Raw genomic sequence first — 26,619 nt, forward strand, 5'->3', positions numbered from 1 at the left:
TATGAGCAATTCATGCAAACACATCTGTGTCCACCATAACCTTGTCCTCCTCATTTGCCTGTTTATTCATCTATCATGCACTGTTTAAATCTTGGATTGGGAGCTCTCTGGGACTGTTTGTGTTATTCGTTTGTACAGAATCTATTACTAAAGTGGGACACTTAGGCACAATAATGATGAACAAAGTAAGGCTGTTTTTAGTCACCTGACAAGTTACTGGACTGGAGTGAGTGAGCAGAATTTTGCAAGGTTAAATAAAACATATGTAAAGCCTATAACAATCACAAATAAATTACGTACATTTGTGTTGCTTACTTTCTCCTCACCTTTGTGTATTTGGATCTTTCCTTAAACGCAATCACAGAGACCATGGTGCTCTGTGCTGAGAGCCTCTGCTACTACCTTACAGTTACTCCGAAAAACTGTGCAAAGGTGCTCAATATAAAATAGTGACACTACAGGAGCAATCTGATGTTAAAAACAGTATACTTTATAAAAGCACATCTCACAAATAATACCCTAGATTGTTCAAACTGCTAGAGTGTTTAAAATCTCCCTTGCTTTCATAGTGTTGCTTATTCTGGCATGAGTCTAGTGGCATTTGGGGTGTTTCTTAAAGCCGCGGAAGCCTGGGATTAGGTGACACTCTGGGCTTTCTCTTTCTTTTTTTCCCAAAGGAAGTGCTCAAGGTTAGGGAGAAAAGCTTGAAAACTTGAAACCAAGTGAACCCAAAGGGCTCAAAAAGCAGAAGGCATATAAGAAGAGCCCCCATTTTATTTTTTTATTTAAAAAAAACCCCTCATTTTTAAACCGTCTCAGGATTTTGGGGGACCCAATTCATGACTTTTAAACACTTGGGGATGGCAAACTGTTTGCTATTGATACTATTTTACTTGTTTATATTATTAACCTCAGGGTGGGACATAGAAAATAGACTTGTCACTTTCACTTTCAGATTCTGACGCAACAGAACAATGCTGCAGTGTCTGGGTTGAAAGTATACAGGGGGAGGGTTATTTGGTTTGTTTTTTAAAACTATTTCCATTAAAACTAAAGAGGAAAAAAATCCATGGACCTATTTCTACTTGTCTTAGGTTTTGTAAAATCTCATTTTAGCAACACTTACATTTTGGGGCAGATTTGACCTGATAGTGTTCTTAAAAATGACTGCATTCAGTGACAAGAATAAGTATTCTCTCCAATAAATACACTACTGTAGGCCTTTGTGTATCTGGCACTGGAAGATAAGTTCTATAAAGTAACAATGACACCAAACCTTTGAAGTTGTTCTTGTGCATAAAACATTCAACCCATTCCCTAGAGGCAGCAGCCCAATGAGCATTGTGTGTTGCTGCCCCCATCTGCCTGGAGCTTCTCCTCATCCCTTTGAGCTACTCTCACATCCTCATCTGTCTGTAGAGCTCTCCCTTTCTCTCTGCCCTCCGATCGACTCTCTGCGATACTGCAGATAAAGGACACAATGTAAATATAAACCAAATTGAATTGTGATGGAAAATGGTAATTCTGTCTCAAAGGAAAAGGTTAGCATGCCCCTTGTATTTGCTACAGCGAGGGCAGGGGAGGATTTTATTTTGAATATGTGAAATTCACAGACCTAGAGCCTTGCCCCATTAGGGTTTGGACCCATTCACGACTCGGATGTGAGACTTCTTATGAAAACAAAAGCAATACAGCAAGTTGTGCTGGTGGTTCAGTGGGTGGAATTCTTCTCTCTGAGATAACACTGATGCGGTGCTTCTAGGGTGACCAGATGTCCCAATTTTATAGGGACAGTCTGATTTTTGGGTCTTTTTCTTATATAGGCTCCTATTACCCCCCCACCCCCGTCTCGATATTTCACATTTGCTGTCTGGTCACCCTAGGTGCTTCATCGCGCTGCTAGTGGCCGTGTGCTGCTCTAGGGGCCACCTTTTGGGTGAGACACAAATTCAGGGCCTTCATACTTGCAACCGTTAACAATGCTCTGGCACCTTTGCAAGAGAAGGAGCAATAGCCCTGGTCTCTTCCTGGCCACATCCCAACTTGGTTAATACATTCTCTCCTCTCCATTGCCTCAGCGGCTTAACTTGGAGAAGTTATTCTCCACTTCCCCTCTTCAATGCTGTCATGGCATGTTGGTGCAGAATGGCTGCATTTCACAGCCTGGGGAGTGGTGCCTGTGTGTGTGCTCATCAGCACTATTTTTTAGCTCCTTCTACCTTCTGGGAAGAGTAATGTTTTATGGCTGTTGGAAGCACTCAGATGCGATGGTGATGAGCAACAACATGGGAAGCTGGACAGGCAGAGAGAGAGTGTGTGTATGTGGGGAGAGATAGCAAGGGTGTATGGGGGTAGAAAGAGACAGATTTCAGCTGTCAAATATATTTGAAATTGCACATGTTGATGAAGATGGTGTTATTGAGTCTGTGGCTGGCTGCAGCCACTGAATTTCTCAGTGCTGGAGCTAATCAGATTTCCCTTCTGATGCTCATCACAGTGTTAACATTTCCATTTCCCATTTCTTTTTGTGATTGTTAATGCTACAAGGGAATTGCTTCCACATTCACTCTCTGCAGAGATCTCACCCTCAGCACCTCCTGCCAGTACTGGGCTGGTGGGGCTGACCGCAAGTTACCTTGGGCTGTTGTTACAGAATGGTTGGGGGGGGCGGGGCTAGTAGTGAACTGGCTTTGACCGGCAGGGCTGGCTTACAGCCACTCGACTGGATTAACAAGAAAAGAGATGTGGAAGGCCGGAGAATGTTGAGTGTGGGAATAGAGAGCAGTAGTGTTTCCTGCCAGAGCCTCCTTGTGGGTGAATATGCCCCCCCCCCCTTAGAAAGAGATGATGATAAAAGCAGCTATGAGAATTGCTTTAGATGAACAGTCTCACCTGTGGACCCTGGCCTTGTGGGTGCCCAGGAATTCCCCACGCTGGAGCAGCGCCTGCTACAAGCCCTCAAGGACAAGGCTGGAGGGTCTGGGACTGTCCGTAGCAGAAGGGGCATAAGCATTGATGCTTGCTTAGTTGCTGGAAAGCACGTATTTAGTAATGCGTGAAGGCTGGGAAGCTTATTATACTTTGGCAATAAAACCAGTTATACTTACGCACCTGGTGTGGCTTCATTGAGTGTATCTGAGTCCCCATCCTTTTGGCTTGACACGGGCCCAGAAATTCCAGTCCTAGCCATTTGTGTCACTGTCGCTGACAGCAGCATGCCCAGGAAGAAGTGTCTCTTGCCTGGCACTTTAGAGACCCTCTGCTTGGAAATGTGAATGCAGATTTATTTTAACTATTTATTTGGGGCAAATACTCTGTAGATATGCCTAATCTTTTTCTCTGCTGGCTTACACCTTTCCTTACAGACTCTCTATTGCAGTGATCATATTTTAGCCACGGAGGCCTAGATGCAATCCATGGACATCACTTCTATATTGGCTGAGGATAGTGAGAGTCATTAACCCCCTCTGGTGGGTGAGGGCATCAGTTCCCCAGTGTCTCTCGATACAGTGCAGGCAAGGACACCAAAGGCAAGGCTGAGGAGTGAGGTGCAGTTTGGTTTCCAGTTAGTACCCCGTGAAGCAGCCTGTAAAGGCAGTCAAGCTCAGGATCACTAGAGAGGAGGTGCATGTAGCAGAGCCTGAGATCGTATGCAGAGTTAGAGGAGAGGTGTCGCTTTCTGACTGCAGCAAATCCAGGCATGGGTCTGAATCTGAACTGTGTATAAAGTAACCACCTGGGCCAAATTCTGTACTCCGCTGTGCATGCTGATGTGGGAAGATATTCACTCTCCCCAGCTGGGATAATGTGCCGGCCATCAGCTCAGAATGTTCTGGAACACAATAGTCCTCTTCCTTCCCCACCCCCCACTCCCCTGCGCCTCCCAGGGAGAGGGTTTCCAGGGGCAAAAAGCAGGAGTGGTCCCAACTGCCTCTCAGTTCTCTCTGGCAGCGGGCTGGGAACTCACCCCCAGCCCTCAATGCTCCCCTGCTTCTCCCCCTTTGGTTGCTCTTTACAGAGCAGTGTTTTTCAGGGCCTGCACCATTGCGGACATGGTCTGGGCTCAGCTCTCTGGGGCTGCTTCCCTGTCTCCTGCTGTCAGTCTGCCAGAATGATTTCCCCACTGAGACTGTTCTCCTAACCTCGGGGCCTTGGATCATACAGGCTGAGGTGGTTAAGAAAGTTGACATCGAGTCCTGTGCATAATGTGACACTGTGATGTCTGTTATAGACACATGTTTGATGTGTCTGGTGCTTGGGAGAAGGTCACAACCCAGATGGGTGGATGTGGTGGGAAAGAGGGGGACTGACGGATGGAGTGGGGAGGAAAATGGAGTGAGTGGTACTCACTGCCACTTGTTAATGTCCAGAGTGGGAATCCATGGGAGAGTTCTCACAGGAGAAAAATGGTTCCTTACCCTCCTCCCTATGCTTCTTTAAAATGATTGTCCCTCTGGACCCACTCTCCTCACCCATCTTGGGAGTCTGATTAAAGCTTTTTACGGAAGGAGCTGAAGGGTAGTTCGGGCCATGCTCCCATTTTTACCCTCAAACCCTATATGGGCAACAAGGGATCTAGTAGACCCTGCTTTCTAGAGACTCACACAGCTGATTGTGCATAGCCAAAGGTTGTGATTTGGTATTTGCAATGACCTCAAGAATCCTGGGTATCCGGCAGGGAATCATACTTGCCAAAACATCAAGTACCATTTCTAGTGGTGTATGTGAAGATCCACTTGCTGATTTATTGTTTTGGTGCATATTTCACGTGGCCTGGGATGACAAATTATATTACCCGTGAAGTAAATGGGAGTTGTAGCTGCTCAGCATCTCTCAGGATGTATCCCATAGTAATTAGCAGTGGCTCTGAGCAATACAGTTCTTATTCTGAACTTCCCCATAGTTCAGGGGTGTCCAGATTTTGTTTTGGGCTGATACATAATATACTTTGCATTTACAGAGTTAATTTCGTCCTACATGACCCTATGGTTCTATGATTCTAAGGATCTCATCTCATGCACTTTATACGTATTAATTAGGGCCCTGATTCAGGACAATGCTTAACCATGGGTTTAAGTCCCATTGCCCTTAAAGTTAAGTACATGCTCAAGTGCTGTCATGAGTAGGATGCCTTCCTGAATCCGGGCCTAATTCAGTAAGCCTCACAACACACCTCTGAGATATAGTACTGTATTCTTCACCTGGTACAGATGGCTTGACTGAGCCATAGAGAGGCTAGATGACTGACAACAAGGAAGTGAGCCAACTGGGAATAGAACGCAGGAGCCTGGCTCCTTGGCTTCTGCTTTAACCATTCCAACATAGCAAAACTGTAGCAGCTAGTAGCTGTCAGAAATGCTTCCCAGGGGCACGTAGTATTTCTGTCCTAAATGGAGTTCACTGAACTTTTCCAGAGCCTGTCATCTATGGAGGAATTCCGGAACCTGGATCGGGATATCGAGGGATCTGCCAAACGCTGGAAAAAATTTGTAGAATCTGAATGCCCTGAAAAGGAGAAGTTCCCTCAGGAATGGAAGAGCAAGTCAGCTCTGCAGCGTCTGTGCATGTTGAGAGCCATCCGGCCTGATCGCATGACTTATGCTGTCCGGTAAGGGTACCCAGTGGCCATCCCTGTAATGCGCTCATTTGGGGGTGGGGAGACTATTTAACGGTGTGCTCAAGAAAGCAGAGCTGGTTCAGAAAATGTGTTCACATGTATTTAACCTTAATATATGAATCTCACACAATCTTCTTCTAAAAGATTCTTGTTAATGGCCCTAAATGAATCATCTCTAACTGCAGTGCAATGCACCCACTCCACTTAATCAGGACCCTCTCAATCAGGAAACCCATTTCGTCAGGATGACTGCCAGGGAACCTAATCATACGTAAATAGCAGCTTAAGGAAAACTGTGTGAAGAGCAGACATATATGGTCAAAAATTGGGTGATCTCAAACAGGAATTGTGCAGCTTTTTATGCATAAATGGTCCTTTATTCCTAAATCTTTAGAGAAGCTTTTCCACTTCACAATAAATTCTCCAGCAATGAATGAAAAAAACACCCACAGAATCGGAGATGAACAGATTGAGCTGTATGGAACCTCGTGTTGAACAGACATGATTTCATTAGTATACCTCTGCTTTATTATACCTGAAAAATAAAGCACAGCTGCAGCAGAATACTTCACAATTATTATGGTTTGTGTCAGTGCCTTGCTGTTTACAAAATAAAATCAAACCGAAAACTCGCCTATTTTCTTATTCATGGATTTGTCTTATTGCTTTGAATAAGCAGCAGACTCACTACAGTTACTATGAATGGCTGTGGGATACTATCTACCATAATTACTCAAGTTTTGCTTCACAAACTGTAGATTCAAGAAGAGAAACAAGAACAGGCTGTGACTTCCACAGCAATTGTCCCTTTCATCCTAGCATGCTCTGGTTTTACACATCAGTCCCTGTCTGTAATGGTTAAGAATAAATAACTCTAGCAGAATCAAACTGTATAATTCATTATAATTGGTAATAGTTTATAGCTGTTATTCCTTAGATGCTGAAGTAAAGAGATGGATTATAGATTGGGTTAATGGTGGAAAAAATAACACATATGTCATGCTGGTTCTAAAAGTTGTAGTTATAAACTATGTAGTGAAGGCACATAAGCAAACTTTAGGCAGACAACACAGAACAGATGTTCCAGGAAAAAACTAAAAGTCTTTCACTCATCAGGACTTGTTCCATGTATATTGTCCTTGTCTTCCAACTTCTGGCATTTCTGTAAGACGTTAGTCTTCCACTGAAAAGCTTGTTGAATAGCTTTATACAGCTACACAATCCTATATATGTGTGTATATAGGTTGAGGTCCACATTGTAACTTGCTCCATGCAGGAGCTAGATCTCTGTCTGTGCTTGTACTCCAAGATCCTGACTGAGGCCTTTGGGAGATACCACAGTAGAATTCTAACCCACCCTTTTCTCACCATTGCTCACAACGTTCTCAAACTCCTTTTGGGCTGGATTTTCCTGCCTTGTCTCATCCCAAATGTAACTTTTTTTTCTTGAAAGTTTAACATCAGCTAAACCGTTTCCGAGTTTATGTGAACAGGTATTACATTTTACTAGTCTTCCCCTGTTCATTCCAACTGAAATATTTGTACTCACATTACTCAAAAATGGCTGAACCTAGAAATATGAAGTTTAGCTTCTGGTGACAGTACTCCTTGATGATAAGGAAAAAGAATCCAAGGTGGAAGAAATCAGTTGAGTATTTGTACAGTTCTGGGCATGTAAAATTGACATGTTAATGTAAATGCATTAGAACATGTTATACTTATCATGGAGCTGTTTTAGAGCATTGGCCATGCACAATAAGGATAATTCATGATGCCTTCACTAAAGACTTCCATATTATAGATGCTTGACTGTAGGGCTGCCTAAAATAACCAAGGACATTACATACAAAATGAACATGAAGCCAGTGTACTGCTAATGCCCAACATTTTCCAACCTGGATACCCAAAATTAGGCTCCTGAATCCACACTTAGGTAGCTAGGTAGAAGTTGCCTGACTTCCAGAGGCTGAGACACCCTACTCTCATGGAAGTCAGCCATGTTTTTCTAGAGAAGCCGTTCCTCTCTCCTCAAGGTAAACACTCTGCATGCTCAGAATGAGAGCACCCAAGAGCTACCTAACTGCTCCAGAAAGAATCCAGTCCTCACCTGGCTCTCACATCTGCATCCCTACATCATCTAGATCAACCACTCAGACCTACACTTCTCATGTATTTCTCTTCACATGTGCGTTTGCTGAAAAGATTGCAGAATGTTTGAGTGGGGATTATATGTATTCCACAGCAAATGGGCAGTTTCGTGCTTCCCATTACATCCATAATGACTACTTACTGGGGTTATTTGTGTTATTTGTCTGTGCATCCAACTGCCTGTTCTTCTGTTCAAGCATTTGTCCACCCGGATCTGACTCTTGGTATGTGCGCGTGCGTCTGGAATCTTTTTGCCAGCTGTGCCCACTGGGGCTGCACCTGCGCCCGGCATGCCCTCCTTGTCCGTACAGAGTTAAACTTCAGGGCTATTGTGTAACACCTCGAGATGTATGTGTTAATTGTTCCCAGTCAACTTCAAAGAGAGCGGTACTGTACACTTTCTGAGTAAATCAAACCTTTAATGCAAAGGAAAAATCATATAAATAATTTAAAATATGGTAAATAGTATTTGTAATACTATGAATAACTTTTAAACAAAAGTTATTAGACAGTAAATCTACTCATGTTCCTCATACAGTGTTTCCCTGCTGTTACATATATTCACATATAAAGTTCCAGCATCTATACTTCTGTACTTTAACACACATCAAAGCACATTCCCCTACGATCTTCTCTCAGAGATGATTTCTCAGTCTTTGTAGTATGGTCAGAATATGTCATGTGTGTCACCTGGACTCTTCAGTCCTTTCAAACACTTCAGAAACTTGTCAGCAAACACACAGTCTGGGGATCTCCCCAGCTAGTGGCATTCTAGCCCTTGGGCTAAGAGCTGCTGGTCCCCTCAGTTGCTAGTGAAACAGAAATCTGTAGCCTGTATTTAAAGTGGTGCAGGGATTAGGCATGTAAAATATCCATTCCCTGGATCTGTAAAAGGCTCTCCGTCTAGGGCCCTATATTTCCCCATTAGTCTAGCTACGTCAGGTAAGAATTTACAGACCCTCACCTCATAGCTCTGTCCCATTCTCTTTAGCTTAGACAGGACCCCATTTTAAAGCAGTTATATGATAACTTGATATCTTTCTTTGAGACTACAAGTTTGGTTGATAAAGGTAATAGTGTTGATGCAATATACTTAGACTTCTATAAGACATTTGACTAAAAAACTAGAACAATATAACATTAATATTTGAGATATTAAATGGATTAAAAACTGGCTAACTATCAGGTCTCACAATGTAATTTTAAACTGGGAATCATTACTGTGCAGGTGTGTTTCTAGTAGGGTCCTGCACAGTTGGCCCTACTCCATTTAACATTTTTATCAAGGACTTGGAAAAGAACATAAAATCATAACCGATAATGTTTGCAGTTGAACAGAAGTTGGGAGAGTTGTAAATAATTAAGATGAAAGGTCACTGATACAGAACAATCTGGATTGCTTGATAAGATAGGCTACAGCAAACAACATAGGTTTTAATATTGCTAATTATAAATGTGTACATGTAGGACCAAAGGATGTAGCCATACTTACAAGATGGGAGACTCTATCCTGGGAAGCAGTGACTCTGAAAACGATTTGAGGTCATGATGGATAATCAGCTGAACATGAGCTCCCAGTGTGATGCTGTGACCCCAAGAGCTAATGTTATCCTGGAATTCCAAACAGGGGCATCTTGAGTAGGAGTAGACAGGTTATTTTACCTGTGTATGTCACACTGGTGTGACCACTGCTGTCCACAATTCAAGAGTCACAAGAACGATTAAGGGATTAGAAAAACACACCTATCTATGTCATCTTCCCTCTGCTTGTCTCCCTTTCTTTGGGAGAAACAAAGTCAAATGCTACAGTGGAAAGTAAAAGGCCTATGATGTCTGACTGAAAATATTTTTTATGAGGAGGCCAATGAGAGGTGTTTCTGATTCTGAGGCTCCTCCTCCTTGGCAGCAGTCTGCTCCAGCTTTTAAACCAGTTTCAGTCAGCGCTGTGGCAACAAGAGATGCTACTCCTGGGGCTAAGTGGTCATGTGTGGAGGCTTTGTACTTATGTGACTCCATAGGCACAGTTATGCCTCCACCCTCTTACAGGCTGGTTAAGGTAATTTTATCAGCAAATCAAACACACTAAGGATGTACCTGTCGAAGTTCCTCTGAAAGTGAAGACATTTCTGCTTTGGTGGACAGACCCTCAAAACATCACCTATCCCATCAAAGACTTTGGTGGTGGATACGTCCACGTTGAGCTGAGGTGCACACTTGGACTGTCTCCAGATACTGGGCACGTGGTCCTGAGCAGGGTCTCTGTTATACATGAATGGCCCTGAACTCTAGTACATGTATCTAGCTTGCAAGACCTTTCTGCCTCTCCTTCATGGCACCACGACTCAAATTCTGATGGTCAGTGCAACAGCTATGCACTATAGAAAAAGGCAGGGGAGAGTGAGATCATCCCTCTTATATCAGGAAGCAGGATACATTGGGACTGGTGCATCCTACATCAGATCAGCCTAGTAGTTCTCCATCTTCCAAGTATCCAGACTGATTTGTAGATCGACTATGCAGAAAGAGCTCCATCACTCATGCCTTGTATCTTAAAGGTTCAGTTCTAGATCAGGTATTCCTAAAATAGAGAGTTCCCTCGATAGACCTGTTTGCTAGCGATGGGAACATGAAGTGTCCAGTGTTCTGCTCCTAAGAAAGAGTAAGCTGAGAGTCTATGGCAGATGCATTTCTGATTTGGTGTGAAGAGAACCTGCTTTATGCCTTTCCTCCCATTCTGCTAATTCCCAATGTTCTCAGAAAGATACAGCAGGATAAGCCCAGGGGATGATGATAGTTCCAGCGTGGGCGCACCAGTTCTGGTACTGCAACGTGATGCACCTGTCCATCAGACCACCTCTTCCACTTACGAACCTACCAGAAATCATTTTGCAGAGCCAAGTTCTACTGTGGCCCCTAGTCCTGGCAACTCTGTATGTGACCATATGGAGGCTGGCTGACTAAGCTGCGTGGACAGAAGATGTCCAGCGGCTGTACACGAGGTTTTGATCCAGAGCAGATAAGCCTCTCTGCTAGAATATATCAAGCTACGTGGAAGAGTTTCTTGATGTGATCTATTCAGAGACACATTCAGCCTTTTGGCTGTTCAGTTCCAGCTATCCTGGACTACTTGTCATCCTTGGAGTCCTCTCCTGATTAGCTCTATCAGATGTCATCTGTTGAAGGTCATTTGATTTTTCCCCCCCCCATCCCACATTAAAAGGATTTTTAATGGGCTGGTGTTGTAGGACATGCCTGCCCTGCAACAATCCCTGCTGGCCAAGTGTGGAGCCACAGATACGTTCTTGCTGTTTCCTTCTTTCAGAGTCCCCAGTAACTCCACAAACAGGGCTAGAGATGTGGCTTAGCCCTCCAGCCAAGTCACAAACTTAACCCCTTCCGATGTGGCAAAAGTCGAACTAAAGGGTCCCAACAAACAAAGAAGTTCCTCTGCCTTCCTTTCTGGTATAGAGCACTGGGTCCCAGGCTGGTTTCTGTGGAGTGCCTGGCTTCCTGCTGACCCTGACTCAGACCTTCCATAGGGCCTGCCCACTCCTTGTGGTTCCACACCCCAGACTGATCTCTCTCAGCCCTTTTATGAGGCCTGGGGGTCCATTAATCTCTCACCTGACCCTCCCTTGTTCCTGCCCCCTCAGGCTGGGAAATAGCTAATTAAGCCACAGGTGAGGGTGGCTCCATCTCCTCTTAAAGGAGTGAGTCACCCTGTGACAGCTGAACTTATGTTACATTCCCTACCTGGGACTTGAATGCGGTGGTCCTGTCTTTGATGGGCCCTCCCTTTGAACCCATGTCATTACCTTCATTATATCACTGCTCTGTTAAAACAGCCATCACCTCAGCTCACACAATGAGCAAATTTCAGGCTTTGAGGGCAAGCCATCCATGCACTGTGTTTCATAAAGACAGGGTTACTCTCAGGACACATCCAGCATTTTTACCAAAAATGGTTTCGAATATTTATATACTTAGCGGTGTTTTTCCCTAAACCTCATTACTCTCTGCAGAGGTTAAACTCCACACACTAGATTTTCTTAGAACTGTCCTTTTATCTTTCCAGAACAAAGTGATTTCGTAAATCATCCAGACTCTTTATGGCTTTTGGTGATAAGTCTAAAGGGCAAGCTGTTTCTCTGAAAGACTCTCTAAGTGGGTTACAAACTGCATTAAGCTTTCCCGCTCCATTAAATAAACTACGTATTCCCTCCTGAGTTAGGGCACACTCTATTCGGTCTCAGTCAACAGCTGTAACTTGTTTCCGGGAAGTCCCTATTTCTGAGACTTGTGGGGCAGCTACTTGGGTTTCTCTTCATACGTTTACCGACTGCTATGCCCTTCTGGCAGCTTCTAGATCAGATGCCCAGTGTGGCAGGGCTGATTCTATAGTCATTATTGAGATTGAACTCCAATCACCCATCTCCTTGAGGGGTAACTGCTAGTCACCCACCTATAGTGGGAGCCATGTGAACAAATGCTTGAAGAAGCAAAGATTACTTACCTTATAGTAACTGGAATTCTTCAAGATGCTTGTGTCCACACAGATCCTACAGCCCATCCTCCTAGCTTACTGATATGGAGTCCTTAGCTGGATATTCTGTATTAATGAAGAAACTAAGTGGTGTTGGGGCTATTCCATTCTTTATATCCTCGCGGTAGGGGGCACGATGGTATACAGGGCACAAGTGCATCACCAGCAGATCCCAGGCTCACACATACAGAGCCACAGACCTATGGTGAGATCCGTGTGGACAAAGGCATCTCAAAGAACTTGTACAGTAAGGTAAGAGGCTAGCTTAGTGGTGGGAGGGATAGCTCAGTGGTTTGAGCATTGGCCTGCTAAACCTAGGGTTGTGAGTTCAATTCTTGAGGGGGGCCTGCTAGTGAAGGCAGGGGGCTGGACTCGATGACCTTTCAAGGTCAGTTCTAGGACATAGGATATCTCCATTTAAAAAAAAAAAGAGGCCTCTCTTTATTTGTTCTTTGTTGTCCCACTGTAAGTATTTTAGAGGAGCTTTTAGCCTTCAAGAGTGGAAATCTCTATGACACATGTCTTCAGAAAAGAAACAGGAAGATTATTGTAACTGTTGTCTGAAATTAAACATCATAACAGCTCACTACTTGCCTTCCTCCCCCAGAGTCCAGATTTCTGTACCTTCTCTTCCCTCTTTATTTTATTATCCAGTTTTATTTGCACATATGGGAGCAATTTCACTACTGACTTGGCAAGGCAGCTGGGATAGTGGGAGGACCCTGCCTTCCATTACAAGGCAGGGAAGAGATGGACTCTGCTGAAACCAATGGCTTTAGAACTCTGAACGTGGGGAATTGCTACCAGGAGTGGAGAACACCACTGCTAGACAGGCTAAGTTCAATTCTCCCACCCCATTCCCTAGGTAACTACTGCAGGCAACATTGAGACAAGGAATGACCCCATTTAAATGGCTTAGGTGCTACGTGATCATGTTCCTTTCAAGCACTTTTCCTGGGTGTTTCCTGCTAAAATTAGCCTCATATGTCAGAAATGGGAACTGTATCCTGACAAGGGGCATGGACTAATAAGATGCAGTTTCTTCTACAACCAGGATCTAATAGACTAGCCCATTGGGTATATGTCAGCCTGGCCTAGAAAGCAACAGTGTCACATACAAATTGTGTACATGTGTGTGATGCTCTCCTGATGTCTCCAGCTTTGCCGTCTGCTATCATATGCATGTCTTTGCATCCTGCCCTTCATCATTACTGAAATGAGCCCCATTGGTTTGAAACAGAAGCTTGTCCTTCTTCATCACTGTGGACTGCCCATTGCCCTGAGAGAGAAGTATGAAGTATAATTATTACTAGGGAACCACGGATTTCTTCACTGAGTTTGAGGAGGAAACAGCTTTGGTTCAAGAGGCTGGTTAATGTAATTGACCTGAGATAGGGGAGAAAATAAGTGGCAGCTGAAAATATTAACTTTGTAAAAGACTCCAGAAAATGGGGATTCTATTTGACTTCCTGTGCTGGGATTCTGTATGTCCTATATTGTTTTGATACAAGCAGCTAATCAGATTTTGGAACCCTGGAGATGTTCCAGGTGGAAGTAGAAATTGATGGAGGCTGGTAATTTCTTTGATGTCATCTTGTTTATTTACAAGGAATGTATGAAGTCCTGCTTCTCTGAACCCAGGAGCAGGAGGAACCAGGAACAAAAGAAGCAGTTTCTCAATGTACAGCCCCAAGCCTCCTTAGCCAACAGACCCAAAGGCTCTAGCTTTTCCCTGGGTCACAGTGTGCTCAGTTACTGCTTGGCTTTCTTGCTTTTTTACCTCTCAGTCTCTCTGTTCTGTTTGTCCTCAGTTTCTGTCTGTTCTGCCTACCTTCCACCCCACAAAATACGAAACCCCTTCCTCCACTCCATCTGAACTCCTGAGTGGATTCACAACCCCCTTTTGTCTCAAGTGGGAGGCTTCTGATTAACTAATCCTGACAGTTAATTGATGGTCTGTTCACATCCAGTCTCAAAGAGGTTTGTGATCCAGGCAGTCACCAGAACCTCCCAGCATATCCCTTCTCACCACAACACCCCTGCCATGGCTGGTTCTTTCTTCTTTTCTCTCATTCTGTTTGTTTGTATATGTCACACAGGGGCTTAAAAATATATATATCATGGGCAGGGACACTTCTACTGAAATAGCAATTCCTAATGGTAAGCTACAAGTCCTGATTAGGATTCTGTATTTTGCATCCAGTTTATCATGAGGTTTCTTATTTCTCTGACTTTGCAAGATACAATAAATACACTTAATAGATTGTGCATCAGCTAAGGAATATACTGTCTGCCCTGGATATTTCTGGCTTTTCTGAATATTAACAGTCTTGCAATGTTTTTCTGGCAGAGATTTTGTTGAAGAAAAGCTGGGAAGTAAATATGTGGTAGGAAGATCTCTGGATTTTGCAACATCATTTGAGGAGTCAGGACCCGCAACCCCAATGTTCTTTATCCTGTCCCCAGGGGTCGACCCTCTGAAGGATGTGGAGAAACAAGGTAAATAAATCAAGTCTCTGAACAATCCACAGCATCATGGTTTGTTATCTTCTATGTCATTATCCTGGCATGAATCTCCTGGGTTTGCTCTTGGCTCCTCATAGATAATAGAGCAACCTGTTAAAAATAGATAATGCCCAGAGTGTGCTATACAGAGTTTTGTGAATTTTCACCTAAAGCTTAAGTTAAACTTCTCTCTTCCGTGTATTGCCTAGAATACCAACACTGTTCACACTGCTGTAGTTTCTGAGTTTGTCTCTCATACAACTTATAACCCACATCAGAGGTTTTTAGTATGCTATCAGCTAGCTACAAATAGCAACCACTTTCCTATAACATTTCCCCCAAAAGACTAGCAGAATTTCCAGTATTTGACCTTTCTCTCCCCCTTGGCCAGTGCGATCTGCTGACCACAAAGCAGAAGGGGTTTCTAGAAGGGTGTTGCGTTTGGTAAAGCACTGCTTTCAGGAACTTACTGAACTGCTGTTGTCAATACATGTTCTATCAAAGCTGCTAGCTATGCAGGATTCTCATTCAAGGGCTAAGCTCCATAGTGTGAGCTTCAGGAACACCCCTAACCCTTACGGTTTCTTTCCCCTTGAAGGTAGTGATAATGAGGTAGAGCCTGAGCCCAACTCCCTGCAGGACCTTTCCTGGCATCCCCAGATCATTGTAGCCAGTCCCTTCTTGACTGCCGTTGGCAAAGAGGCTCCTTTTGTCACACTGCATCTCACAGATCCATAGATTCCAAGGCCAGAAGGGACCACTGTGATCATTTAGTCTGACCTCCTGTATAACACAGGCCAGAGACCGACCCCGAAAAAATTCCTAGAGCAGAGATTTTAGAAAAACGTCCAATCTTGATTTTAAAATGGTCAGTGATGGGGAATTTACCACAACCCTTGGTGAATTGTTCCAATGGTTAATTACTTGTTCCCCATGTAAGTAATTACAGTCTGTGACCAAGTCATCCCTTAACCTTCTCTTTGTTAAGCAAAATAGATTGAGTTCTTTGAGTCTGTCACGATAAGGCAGGTTTTCTAATCCTTTAATCATTCTTGTGGCTCATCTCTGAACCCTCTCCAATTTATCAACATTCTGAATCGTGGGCAGTTGAACAGGACACAGGATTCCAGCAGTGGTCACACCAGTGCCAAATACAGAGCTAAAAGAACCTCTCTGCTCTTACTTGTGGTTCCTCTGTTTATGCATCCCAGGATCACATTAGCCCTTTTGGCCACAGCATCACATGGAAGCTCATGTTCAGCTGATTATCCACCATGAACCCAAATCTCTTTCAGATTCACTGCTTCCCAGGATAGAGTCCCCCCGTCCTGTAAGTATGGCTACATCCTTTGTTCATAGGCCACTGCTCCAGCTCTTCTCAGGAGCCCAGTCATGTTCATCCAATATGCTTTCCCCTTCTCTAACCCTGACTTCAGGCCTCATTAGTTCAGGGGGGCTTTGGCTCCTAGGAGTGGGAGGTGGAATATTCAGAAAACCCATCAGTTATTCAGTGGTCTGTATGCTCAAAGCCAATGTGTTTCCATTCCATCCTTAGTGGGTCACTGTCCACACCAAACACCAGCACAGCTGGTAGCCTCAGCAGAAAATCCAGGCACCACAAAGACAGTGAAATTGAACTAGCCTACCTCCCTAGAGGTGGTCCCTTAGTGCCAGAGCTAAGACTCGTGTGCAGGGAGTGGGCTCCCTCTGCTTCTCTCTGCAATGCACCTTTTTTGTGTATGAAGAGAGAGAGTTTAGTTTCCAGGGCTGTCTGCCCAGCCCCTCTCACCAGCACTAAAATCAAATAAATGTCTGTCAAGAATGTTAATAAGATGCAGAAAGAAAATGGCTGCCTGGAATGCAGCACGAGGCACATGATGGGCCTCTGCTCTCATTGTGCTGGAAGAGGAAAGGGCCCTCTGGGCATGTCGGCATTTCGAGCTGGGGGTGTGATTCCCAGCTCCAGGAGACATACCCATACTACCTCCATCAGAGCTTGTGTGCTAAGAATAGAGGTGTAGCCATGGTGCTGCAACCACTGCTCATTCTGCTCATGCCTCAATGGTATCACTTCTATTTTTAGCACACTAGCCCAATCAGAGCTAGCATGGGTATGTCTCTTGGAGCTGGGGATGTAATTTCTACCTCGAAGTGTAGACCTATCCGTGGTGTATTGCATGGCGACCAGGAGTCTGCGCTTACATGCCTTACAGATTTCTGTACATTTTATTCCATTCCTTTCCTGTCATCAAGTCCCATTAATACTGAATTACATGAAAGTGGAGCTTGCCAGAACCCCAAAGAGAGCCCTGTCCTTTATATGATTTTCCTCAAAAGATAAGGCAGTAGCTGGAAAATGAGAAATTGCTGCTGTACTTTTATAGTTCTGCAGGTGAAATTGTCTTCATTATGTTCTGTTCTTGCACTGGGAGTCAGGCACTGTGAGCTACGACATGAGTGGTTTAATTGGAATTGCAAAGGACTCATGTAATTGAGAACCTGGCTTTCGTCAGCCATCAAAGTTTATGCATGGAAAAAATGAAACAAAACAAAGCCATTATTTCCATGCAGTTACACCAGTCTTGAACCTGGCCCACTGGGACTTTGGTTCAATCTCTCTATTCAATATTTTGTGTGTCCTCCATGAGCTTTTACTGCAGACTAAAGTCTCTCTGAAATTCAGGCTAGATATTTGCAAATGGAAGAGAGCTCCTTCCAGGTGCCCTCCTTTCCTGAGTCCTGTCCTAGTCCCACCACTCTCTATTCAGACAATGAAACAAGTTTCTAACTCTAAGTCTAGATGCTTTCCCAGTTCCCTAGCCAGAGGATCCCGAGTGCACATTCTCTTCTGTCTGAGCTGGAAGATTCTAAAGCCTGCTGGAAAGGAAGGCTGGCATTGTGGTTATGGGACTGGCCTGTGGCTCAGGAGGTGGGGCTCAGTTCCTTTCCCTACTGCAGACTCCGTGAGTGATGCTGGGCAAATTGCCCAGGCTGTCTGTGCCTGAGCTCCCCACCTGTAAAGTGGAGGTAATGATGTTACTTATGATTATTAATCCTATTTATTGTGGTAGCACCGAAGGACCAGCGGAGAACACGGCCCCATTGTGCTACAGCGACATAGACACAAAGCAGTAGATGGTCCTTGCCCCACATCTGACTGTCTCCATAGACCAGATGGACACAGAGTGGGTGATGAGGTAGCACTCACCAGTAGAGCGAACGATGTGATGGTGGCAAACGTCATGTTGGTGCCATGATTTTTTTTCGTGTGTGTGTGTGTATGTGTTTACACCAGCTGAGCTGACTTGAAAGGAAAGTAAAGGGCACTGGGACATCCAAGGGAAGGGGATGGGTGGGGAGCAGAGGGTAAGAGGGCCAGGTGTGGAGGGAGGCTGATGTGAAGAAACTGTGAGGGACGATTGGCGCAAACAGCCAATCAGCACTGGACAGAGAAAAGCTAATCAAATCTGTTAAAAATTGGGCCTGTCTTCAGCTGTTTCTGCAGCAGCCCTGCCTGCTCCAGTCTCTATCTGGCTCTTCTGTTGTTGTTGTTGTTTTTTTCTCCAAGGCCACGTGGTGGGGGAGGGAGATGTCCCTACACAACTCTAGGTCCAGCTGGTGCTGGAAGGAGGGATGGCCCCAATAGGGCCAAGTTTTACCTTCCTTCCCCCCCAGTGCACCAGTACCTGCTTTAGCTACATCTGCAGCTGTGCCTTTGTTGCCTGCTCAGACTGAGAGTCTTTAAAGCAGAGATTGTCTCTGAGATATTCGTATGTAACCCTTCTGCCGGGTGGTGTTGGCACAACAAAGTCTGGGTTCCGTACCTAGGGGTGTTCTTAAAATTACAAAACAGAACCAGCTTGAGCTTCCACACAAATATGTGGGGAAACTACACACCACCCTGGGCCTCTAAGAGGCAATACTTCCTTACTGGTAAGCACTGAGTCTGTGTATAACAACCCCTCCCCCCACAACTTTTATTAAGAGAAGAGGGAACACAGCAATAATTTGGGGAAATGCTGCCACGATTCAAAAGTATGCAAAGTAAAACACCTGTGCCACAGTATCTTGGGCCATGTCCTTTGCCTCAGTTTCCCACCTTGTGATGTGAAAGTCCAACAGACGAATGTCCCTTTAACATGCCCCTCTTCTTTTCCCTCTGCTACATCCCATTCACGTTTGATATCTGAGGTCAGTAAATTCCCGGAATGCTTTTGGGTGGGTTCAGCCCCTGAGGGGGATGGAGGGTTTGAGTGATGACTCCTACCTTGTCGCTGTCACTGCTTTTTGTTGCCAGTATCACCAGGGTTGCCTCTGCTGTTGCCACCTTTAGCTGTGAAGCCATGTTCTGAGTTTGCAGTAGTTAACTCAGTCCTTGGTGAGTTCAGCTTTCAGTGATTACTCCAGGTACTGGGGAACTACACTGCTGCTGCATCTTTTGTGTTGTCTTTCACTGCAATATTGTCACTACACCAAGTCTATGGTTCAGCTCCTTAGACCTGTTCATCGGTGATTTCAGTTCTAGTGATCACTGAGAAGGAACAAGGATTCAACTGAGTCCAGTCAGCCCCGTTTTAAAAACTTGAGGGGGTGGAGATCAAATCACATACAAGACCCTTCAACAGAGACATCTACACCACCAAGTAAGGACATCTGTCCTCAACCTTTTCCTTCACCTTTCACTTGCATTTGGCTTTACTAGCACCTGCTTAACTAGTGAGGTTTACATTATGGCGACTCCTCAGGGCATATTAAATACAGTTCTGCTGCCCTTTAGTCATGTAATAAGTATAATATTTCATTACCCTGGCATCCAAGCCTCAAGTGAATTTTAACCCAAAACAGCAAAAATTGATCACTTTGGCAAAGCAGATCTGTCTGCTGATCATCTAGGCAGAGTAGGTGTGTCTATGCAAATATGGTCTGTGCCTGATATCTTTTCCCCCCAGTTCATCATTGGATGCCAGGTGAGAGCTCCTTCAGACCCTGGTTTACAAGTATAACATTTTGGAGAGAGCTGGTTGAAAATTTTCTTCCAAACATTTTTGGACAATAAGTGGCTTTCAATGAAACTGAGCTTTTCACAAGAAACATTTCATGCTTGTTGAAATCTTGATTGCCAAAAACTTTCGGTTTTCTAGTTTCCATATTTTTTTTCCTTCAAAAAACAAAAAAAGTTCAAAGAAATGTGTCATTAAAATGAAGAGGAGTTGGGCATGGGCACAGAGCCGCCAGAAGCTCCCCCAAGGTGCTGCCTTTCCACACCACCAGCCACTAGGGTTCCATGTGTGCATGTTTTAGAAGTAACAAGGGTTCCTGGACAAATATGAAGGTAACTGAATGCCTTCCTGATGGCTTGTGTGCTGTGCAGGATGATCTGCCCAGTGGATTCCTTGGGTCCCCCTTACCACAGCACCTCACAATCCTAAGGGTCCCTGTGGGGTAGGGCAGAGCTGTTAAAAATCTGGCCCTCAGTCTCTCTAAGATGCATTCCAGAGGGGAGGGATAGCACAGTGGTTTGAGCATTGGCCTGCTAAACACAGGGTTATGAGTTCAGTCCTTGAGGTGGCTGTTTAGGGATCTGGGGCAAAAATCTGTCTGGGGATTGGTTCTGCTTTGAGTAGGGGGTTGGACTAGGTGACCTCCTGAGATTCTATGATCTGTAACATGGTTTTGGTGCCTAAAGATGCAGATTGGTCCCTTGTGAGATTTCCAACAGTGCCTAGGTGCCTCACTCCCATGGTGCTCCTGTCTATGTGGGACATAGGAGATTTCCCCCAGGTCACACAGAAAGCCTATGGCAGATCAGGAACTTGAACCCAAGTCGCGCAGTCATAGGCTAGCATGCTAACCATTAGACCAGCCTTCCTCTCTGTAGCTCCCCAGCCTACAGCAATTACCACAGGCCCCATCAGGGCCTGAAATAACCACACCCTGCAGGGCCTTGGTTATAAATTATTGCTATCATATGGTAATCCAAAAGCTAGTGGACAAGTCACAGTTCAGGGCAACTGCACCTGTGATCCACCAAGGGCACTTCTTTCAGGCTCCCATCCCCAGCCATCCCCTCTTGTGGGTGGAGACCCATCTCTCTCCTTCCTGACAGGGGGTTTTCCAGGCTGGACAGTTCCAGGCCTGCATTGTGATATCTCCAGCAAGCCAGACTGTCTAACCAGGCCAGTATGTGTGCTCTTCTCTCCCCGATGGATATGAACAGCTGTAATTGGCAGCAGTTACAGGTTCCCATACAGCCCTTTGTAAGCAAGCACATTTATTCTTGAGGCAAAAGCATTACAGAGAAAATATATAAAACACAATAAAAGTCCCTATACACATACTAAAAGCTTGCCAGAGGACACTCATCAGTCTTATGGGGATTCAATAAGCTAAAGTCCTTCCAACCCTTCCCGGGAAGACCCCCCCTTTGACAGAAGGTCCTGTCCATTTGCTGGATCTGAAAGCAGGCCCTGAGTTAGTTTAAATTCAGGCTATTTATCCAAAAGTCCTTTCTTTGTTTGTTGGTCTCCAGAGAATACAGTTTGAACTAGTACATGTGAACCTTTCCATGTGGGGGTACTTCTCTGGAGGTGTGTGAATCTTCCTAATCACCTCCCATGATGCTTAGTTCCTGGAGGAGCTGTGGTCACCCTCCTCCATGGGATTACATACAATCCTTGACCCACAATGATACATAAACTTAACACAGTGAGCTCTCCCAAAGATACTGCAGGAAATTGCCATCTCTGTCACAGATGTTGTAAACTTTGCACCACAGTCAGCGAGAATCACTCCCACAGCCAGCTCTGACAGTTTGGGTAGAAACAGAGACCCAGCTTTGGCTGCTGGGAAGCCTAATGGGATTTCTACCATGTGAGGGACAGAGCAAACAATACGATTCTTCAGTGTGAAGGTAGTGGAGTTCGAAGGGATGTTATGTCTCCTCCATGTCGGGAGTCCACTGTGATGCATTCTGTTTTCTCTTCTGTAATTGCCAGTAGTTAGTTCTTTGGTTTGATCTAGGCCATATTGGTATTGAACGCAAACTGCTGTGGGATTTAGTGGCTAGCACTCCTTTAGGAAATATATTTCTATCCTCTTGAGATCGGGGAGTGGTACAGGACACAGCCAGTAGAGAGCAGGAGTCCTTCCTCCTGAGCACTGCCCCGGAAGGACTGGCTGTTATGAGGGAACTAGAGAAGGAAATGACCTAAGGGCACAAGGCACCAGAACAGATTTCAACCAACCATTTCCAATATTTAAAGGCATCCCAGTTTCCTTTTCCAGAGTGAATATATTTCTAAATACCTTGCTAACTATGGTGTGGATTGGCAGGATAAATTTCACCACTGAATGACATCTGGTTTAAAGCCTGTTTAATCAGCTGGAAATTACTTTAATTTCATATAATTTAAAAATGCATCTCCACACAAGGTTATGGGGGAATAATGTTCTTTAAACAAAGGCACTTTGTGGCCCTGTACCTCTGTGTTGATGTCGTGCTGCAATTGGAAATAATTAGGAAGCAGCCAATGCTGTTTTCAATGCCTAGGCAAAGAGTGTGTTAGAAATAAGATAATAATTATAAGAAATGTGGTAGCTGTTTTGTGAAGGAGTTTTGATAAGCATGAGCTCTGCCTTGTTATTACTGTTTGAGATCAGCAATGCTGCATGAGCTGTTCTGGTAAAGAGTGCTGAAAGTTTTCCTTTCTCCTTATAGGGAAGAAACTTGGTTACACATTTAACAACAAGAATTTCCACAATGTTTCCCTTGGACAAGGTCAAGAGGTAGTAGCAGAGCAAGCTCTAGACATGGCTGCAAAGGAGGGTCACTGGGTTATCCTTCAGGTAAGGTAACTTTAAAAATAACACCTCTGAGTCAATTGTTACAAAATTGACCTAATAAATAGGAACACTGGAAGTGAATTCCATTGAATAGAGAGACAAGGTGGGCGAGGTAATAGCTTTTATTGGACCAACTTCTGTTGGTGAGAGAGACAAGCTTTTGAACTATGGCTACAGCACTGCAAATTTCCATCAGATGGCAGATGAGGGGTGGCCTGTGGGAACTGTGGGAACATGATGCCCACATGCTATCAGCCACACCTTCAGCTTGCAGTGTTGGCAGTTTCAGCAGCAAGGCTAACAGTGAAATGGGCATGAAGGTTCAAGTCCCTTTGCTGTCATGGAGTAGCCTCTCCAGGCCAGAGGCACATCTGTGGGGATTCCTTTGCGGGAAGTTTGTGCTGCGTCTGCCCATGCTTTATCTGCTCTGTGCGCAGATGGCGGCAGCAGCAGAGGCATGGCTTAACCATGCCACGTACATACTGTGATGTCCCAGGTCTTGAGCCCTGGCCTGTGAGCCCCTAGATAGCTGCCACATCCTGGCCTCCATCCAATGGCTACTTAAATGGAGTGGGCTGAGAAGCTACTAGGACTGTAGCCCCAGCCAAAGTGCCACCCACGGGAGCTCTGATTGGAGGATCGCCCGGCTTCACCGATTGGTCCAACCATGCTATTTAAGCCAGAAGAAGGAACAGAAAGTTTGTCCAAGTAACAAGGTGATTTCCTGTTGTGGCTGCATTGGACCCTGCTTATGCCTGCCTCCTGCACCCAGCCCTGTTCCTGATTCCTGCTCCACTCCTGATTCCTGCCTCATGCCTGCCTTCGCTCCTGTTCCCACCTTGCTCCTTGCTGTGCTTGAATCTTGCCTCTCCTCCTACCATTATGCCTCACCTCCAATCCTCAGTGACCAGCTGATCCTCAGCTCTGACTCCGGCCTCCAACTTCTGACCCTGACTCTTGCTTGAACTTTGGTTCTGGCATTTGGTACCTGACCCAGGCTCTGACCCTCAGCTGCGATTCTTGGTTGTGACTCTGGCTTGACCCCTGGCTCTGGTAACCGGCAGTTGACTTTCGTGCTGATCTTCACCTTCATTCCCTAAGCTGGATGCCTGCTCCACCCACTAGACTCTACGCCTGCTCTTACCACTAGGCCTGACTACCTACATCCTGGTCCAGTTGTGCACATACCCACCAGTTTCTGGTGGGATTAAGCCTCCTAACTTGTACCGTTAAAAAGCTTCCTGTTTACTTCCAGTTATCATCTAGCAGTATGTGAGATACAGCAGCCACCACCCATTCTAAGTGCACCCTTCTGTCTCAGCTGGCTGTGGGTTGGCTGGATTGGTTGTGTATGGGCCTAGTCTGACTGTGGTGACATGGGATGCCATGGAGACAATAGAGGGAAAAACAGAGTTTTTCATTTAAAAATGTGGAAATGCAACATTTGACCATTTCAAAATGTCATTTTCAAAAAATATTAAAACAAGAAATTCATCAGACTGGCCCTTCACCCAAGTAGTTTCAGGTTTGATGAATCAGCATTTTCTGACACAAATGTCCCAATCGGCTCTAACTTAGCTATATATGAGTTACTGATTTCCATTTGTGGCCCCGGCGGTTCTGCCGGCAGGCAGCAGTGAATGCTTTGCTCAGGATTGTTCCATAGCTAGATCTTGCAAGCAGACTTCTCATTTTAACATTCTTTCCTTCTCTGAGAAATTATTAACAAGCTGAGATAGGAGAAGGGTGTGAAGCTGCTATTATTGCATTTCTTTTGAGTATACAACCTGTCTGCTTTGTCTCTCCGTGACAACCCAGCCCCCTCCCCCCACCCCGATAGCTTTAAATAAACACAAATATGAATACTAGATTCCTCCCCACCTCTGATGTGTCTCTACAGATGCCCAGGAACCTGAAAGAAGCAAACAGGAATTTAAAATATTCTCTGGAGTCCTGTGCACAGGGGGAAAAGCAAGTTCTGTCATTTCCTGTTTTGTGAAGATCTGTAGCGGCCCTTAATGAGACAATTTTCCTTTTCAGAATTCCCACGCGTCACCTGTGCCTCCTGCCCTGATTAAAGTCAAACTGCACATCCTGTTCTCAAGCTTCACTGTAGATCTATGTAGAAATCATTTTCATCGGCCATTCAGCCCTTTTCAGTGGGGGCTCCTGACATCTTGTAAGAAAATAATGAGCTTGGACAGCAAGTAATACGCACCTCCCATTTGTTTATGTACACAGGCTACGTTTCTCAGAGCTGGGGGAGATGAACACTGGCTGCTTTATAGGACTCAGAACTAATCAGTATTCAGGGAAGGCAGCACGTTCCCCCCAGACTAATGGCAGAGGCACACTAATGATGGGGGTCAGGCTCTCACTCCAAACAGGCCTGGCCAGACAGGGTGAGATGGGGTGGGCTTTCAGCTGGACTGAGCATTTGTATAGCTTGTCCTTGGTCATGGAGCTCCCTAAAATGGGTGCTAAGGACCCAGTGGCCACAACACTGTGAACATCTGATGTGAGAAAACATGGATTTCACAGTGTGCAACAATGAAGCCAAGTCATCCTAGCCTCCTGCCGGCAGGCGAACCCTGCAGCAGGGGCTGCTGCAGCTGCCCGGGGGAAGGGAGACTCATGCAGATGAACTCCCTACCTCTCCCATCTCAGCTGTGTCTTTGCAGGATCTGTGCCTGTCCCACATCTCAGCTGTGCCTATGCAAGCTCTGTGCCTGTCCCACATCTCAGCTGTGCCTATGCAGGGTGTGTGCCTGTCCCCCTCCCAGGAATCTGTCCAGGGCTGGATTCTCAGTGCAGCCCTGACAGAGAAAATACAAAATTAATCATCACGAGGCATCACAGGTTGCAGCTGAATTGCCCCCGTTGGCCACTCACTAGACTCAGAGACTCTAGTGCTGGAAGGGACCAGCATGATCATCTAGACTGACCTCCTGCACACTTCAGGCCACAGAACCTCACCCTCCCACTCCTGTAATAGACCCCAAACCTCTGCCTCAGTTACTGAAGTCCTCAAATCATGATGTAAAGACTTCAAGTTACAGAGAATACACTATTTACACCAGTTTAAACCTGCAAGTGACCTGGGCCCCACACTGCAGAGGAAGGCAAAAATCCCCCAGGGCTTCTGCCAATCTGACTGAGGAGAAAATTCCTTCCTGACCCCAAATATGGCGATCAGTTAGACCCTCAGCGTGTGGGCAAGACTCACCAGGCAGACACGTGAGAAAGAATTCGCTGTAGTAACTCAGAGACCTCCCCATCTAGTGTCCAATCAAAGGCTGTTGGGGCATATTTGCTGCTAGCAGTCGCAGATCGGCTACGTGCCATCATAGACAGTCCCATCATACCATCCCCTCCATAAACTTACCAAGCTCAGTCTTGAAGCCAGTTAGTTTTTTTGCCCCCACTACTGCCCTTGGAAGGCTGCTCCAGAACTTCACTCCTCTGATGGTTAGAAACCCACAAGTAATTTGAAGCCTAAACTTGTTGATGGCCAGTTTACAGCCATTTGTTCTTGTGTCCATATTGGCACTTAACTTAAATAACTCCTCTCCCTCCCTGGTATTTCTCTCTCTGATGTTTTTACAGAGAACAGTCATATCTCCCCTCAGCCTTCTTTTGGTTAGGCTAAACAAGCCAAGCTCTGTCAGTCTTCTCCTTGGATCATCCTAGTAGCCCTTATCTGCACCTGTTCCAGTTTGAATTCATCTTTCTTAAACATGGGAGACCAGCACTGCACACAGTATTCCAGATAAGGTCTCATCAGTACTGTACCTTGTGTGATGGTACTAACACTTCCCTGTCTCTGCTGGAAATACCTTGTCCAATGCATCCTAGGACTGCATTAACCTTTTAGACTGCTGTGAGGGGACTCAGCTGCTGTGTCCCTGCGTGTTTTAAGCTCCCTTGGTTCTCAGCAGGCTGTAGCAATGTTTCCTCCCTAGGC

General features: G+C 45.2%; 1 protein-coding gene across 1 annotated transcript in view; it reads left to right on the top strand.

Moving 5' to 3' along the window:
- Window positions 1-26,619, top strand: part of DNAH9 (dynein axonemal heavy chain 9) — a 420,192-nt gene that overhangs the window by 340,734 nt on the left and 52,839 nt on the right. The window contains exons 60-62 of the mRNA XM_065415313.1: window positions 5,415-5,608; window positions 14,659-14,807; window positions 22,531-22,658. Of these exons, the coding sequence (XP_065271385.1) occupies window positions 5,415-5,608; window positions 14,659-14,807; window positions 22,531-22,658 (471 nt within the window). The remainder of the gene's footprint in view (window positions 1-5,414; window positions 5,609-14,658; window positions 14,808-22,530; window positions 22,659-26,619) is intronic.

Source organism: Emys orbicularis, chromosome 13 (genome assembly GCF_028017835.1).
Source record: "Emys orbicularis isolate rEmyOrb1 chromosome 13, rEmyOrb1.hap1, whole genome shotgun sequence".
Taxonomy (NCBI): domain Eukaryota; kingdom Metazoa; phylum Chordata; order Testudines; family Emydidae; genus Emys; species Emys orbicularis.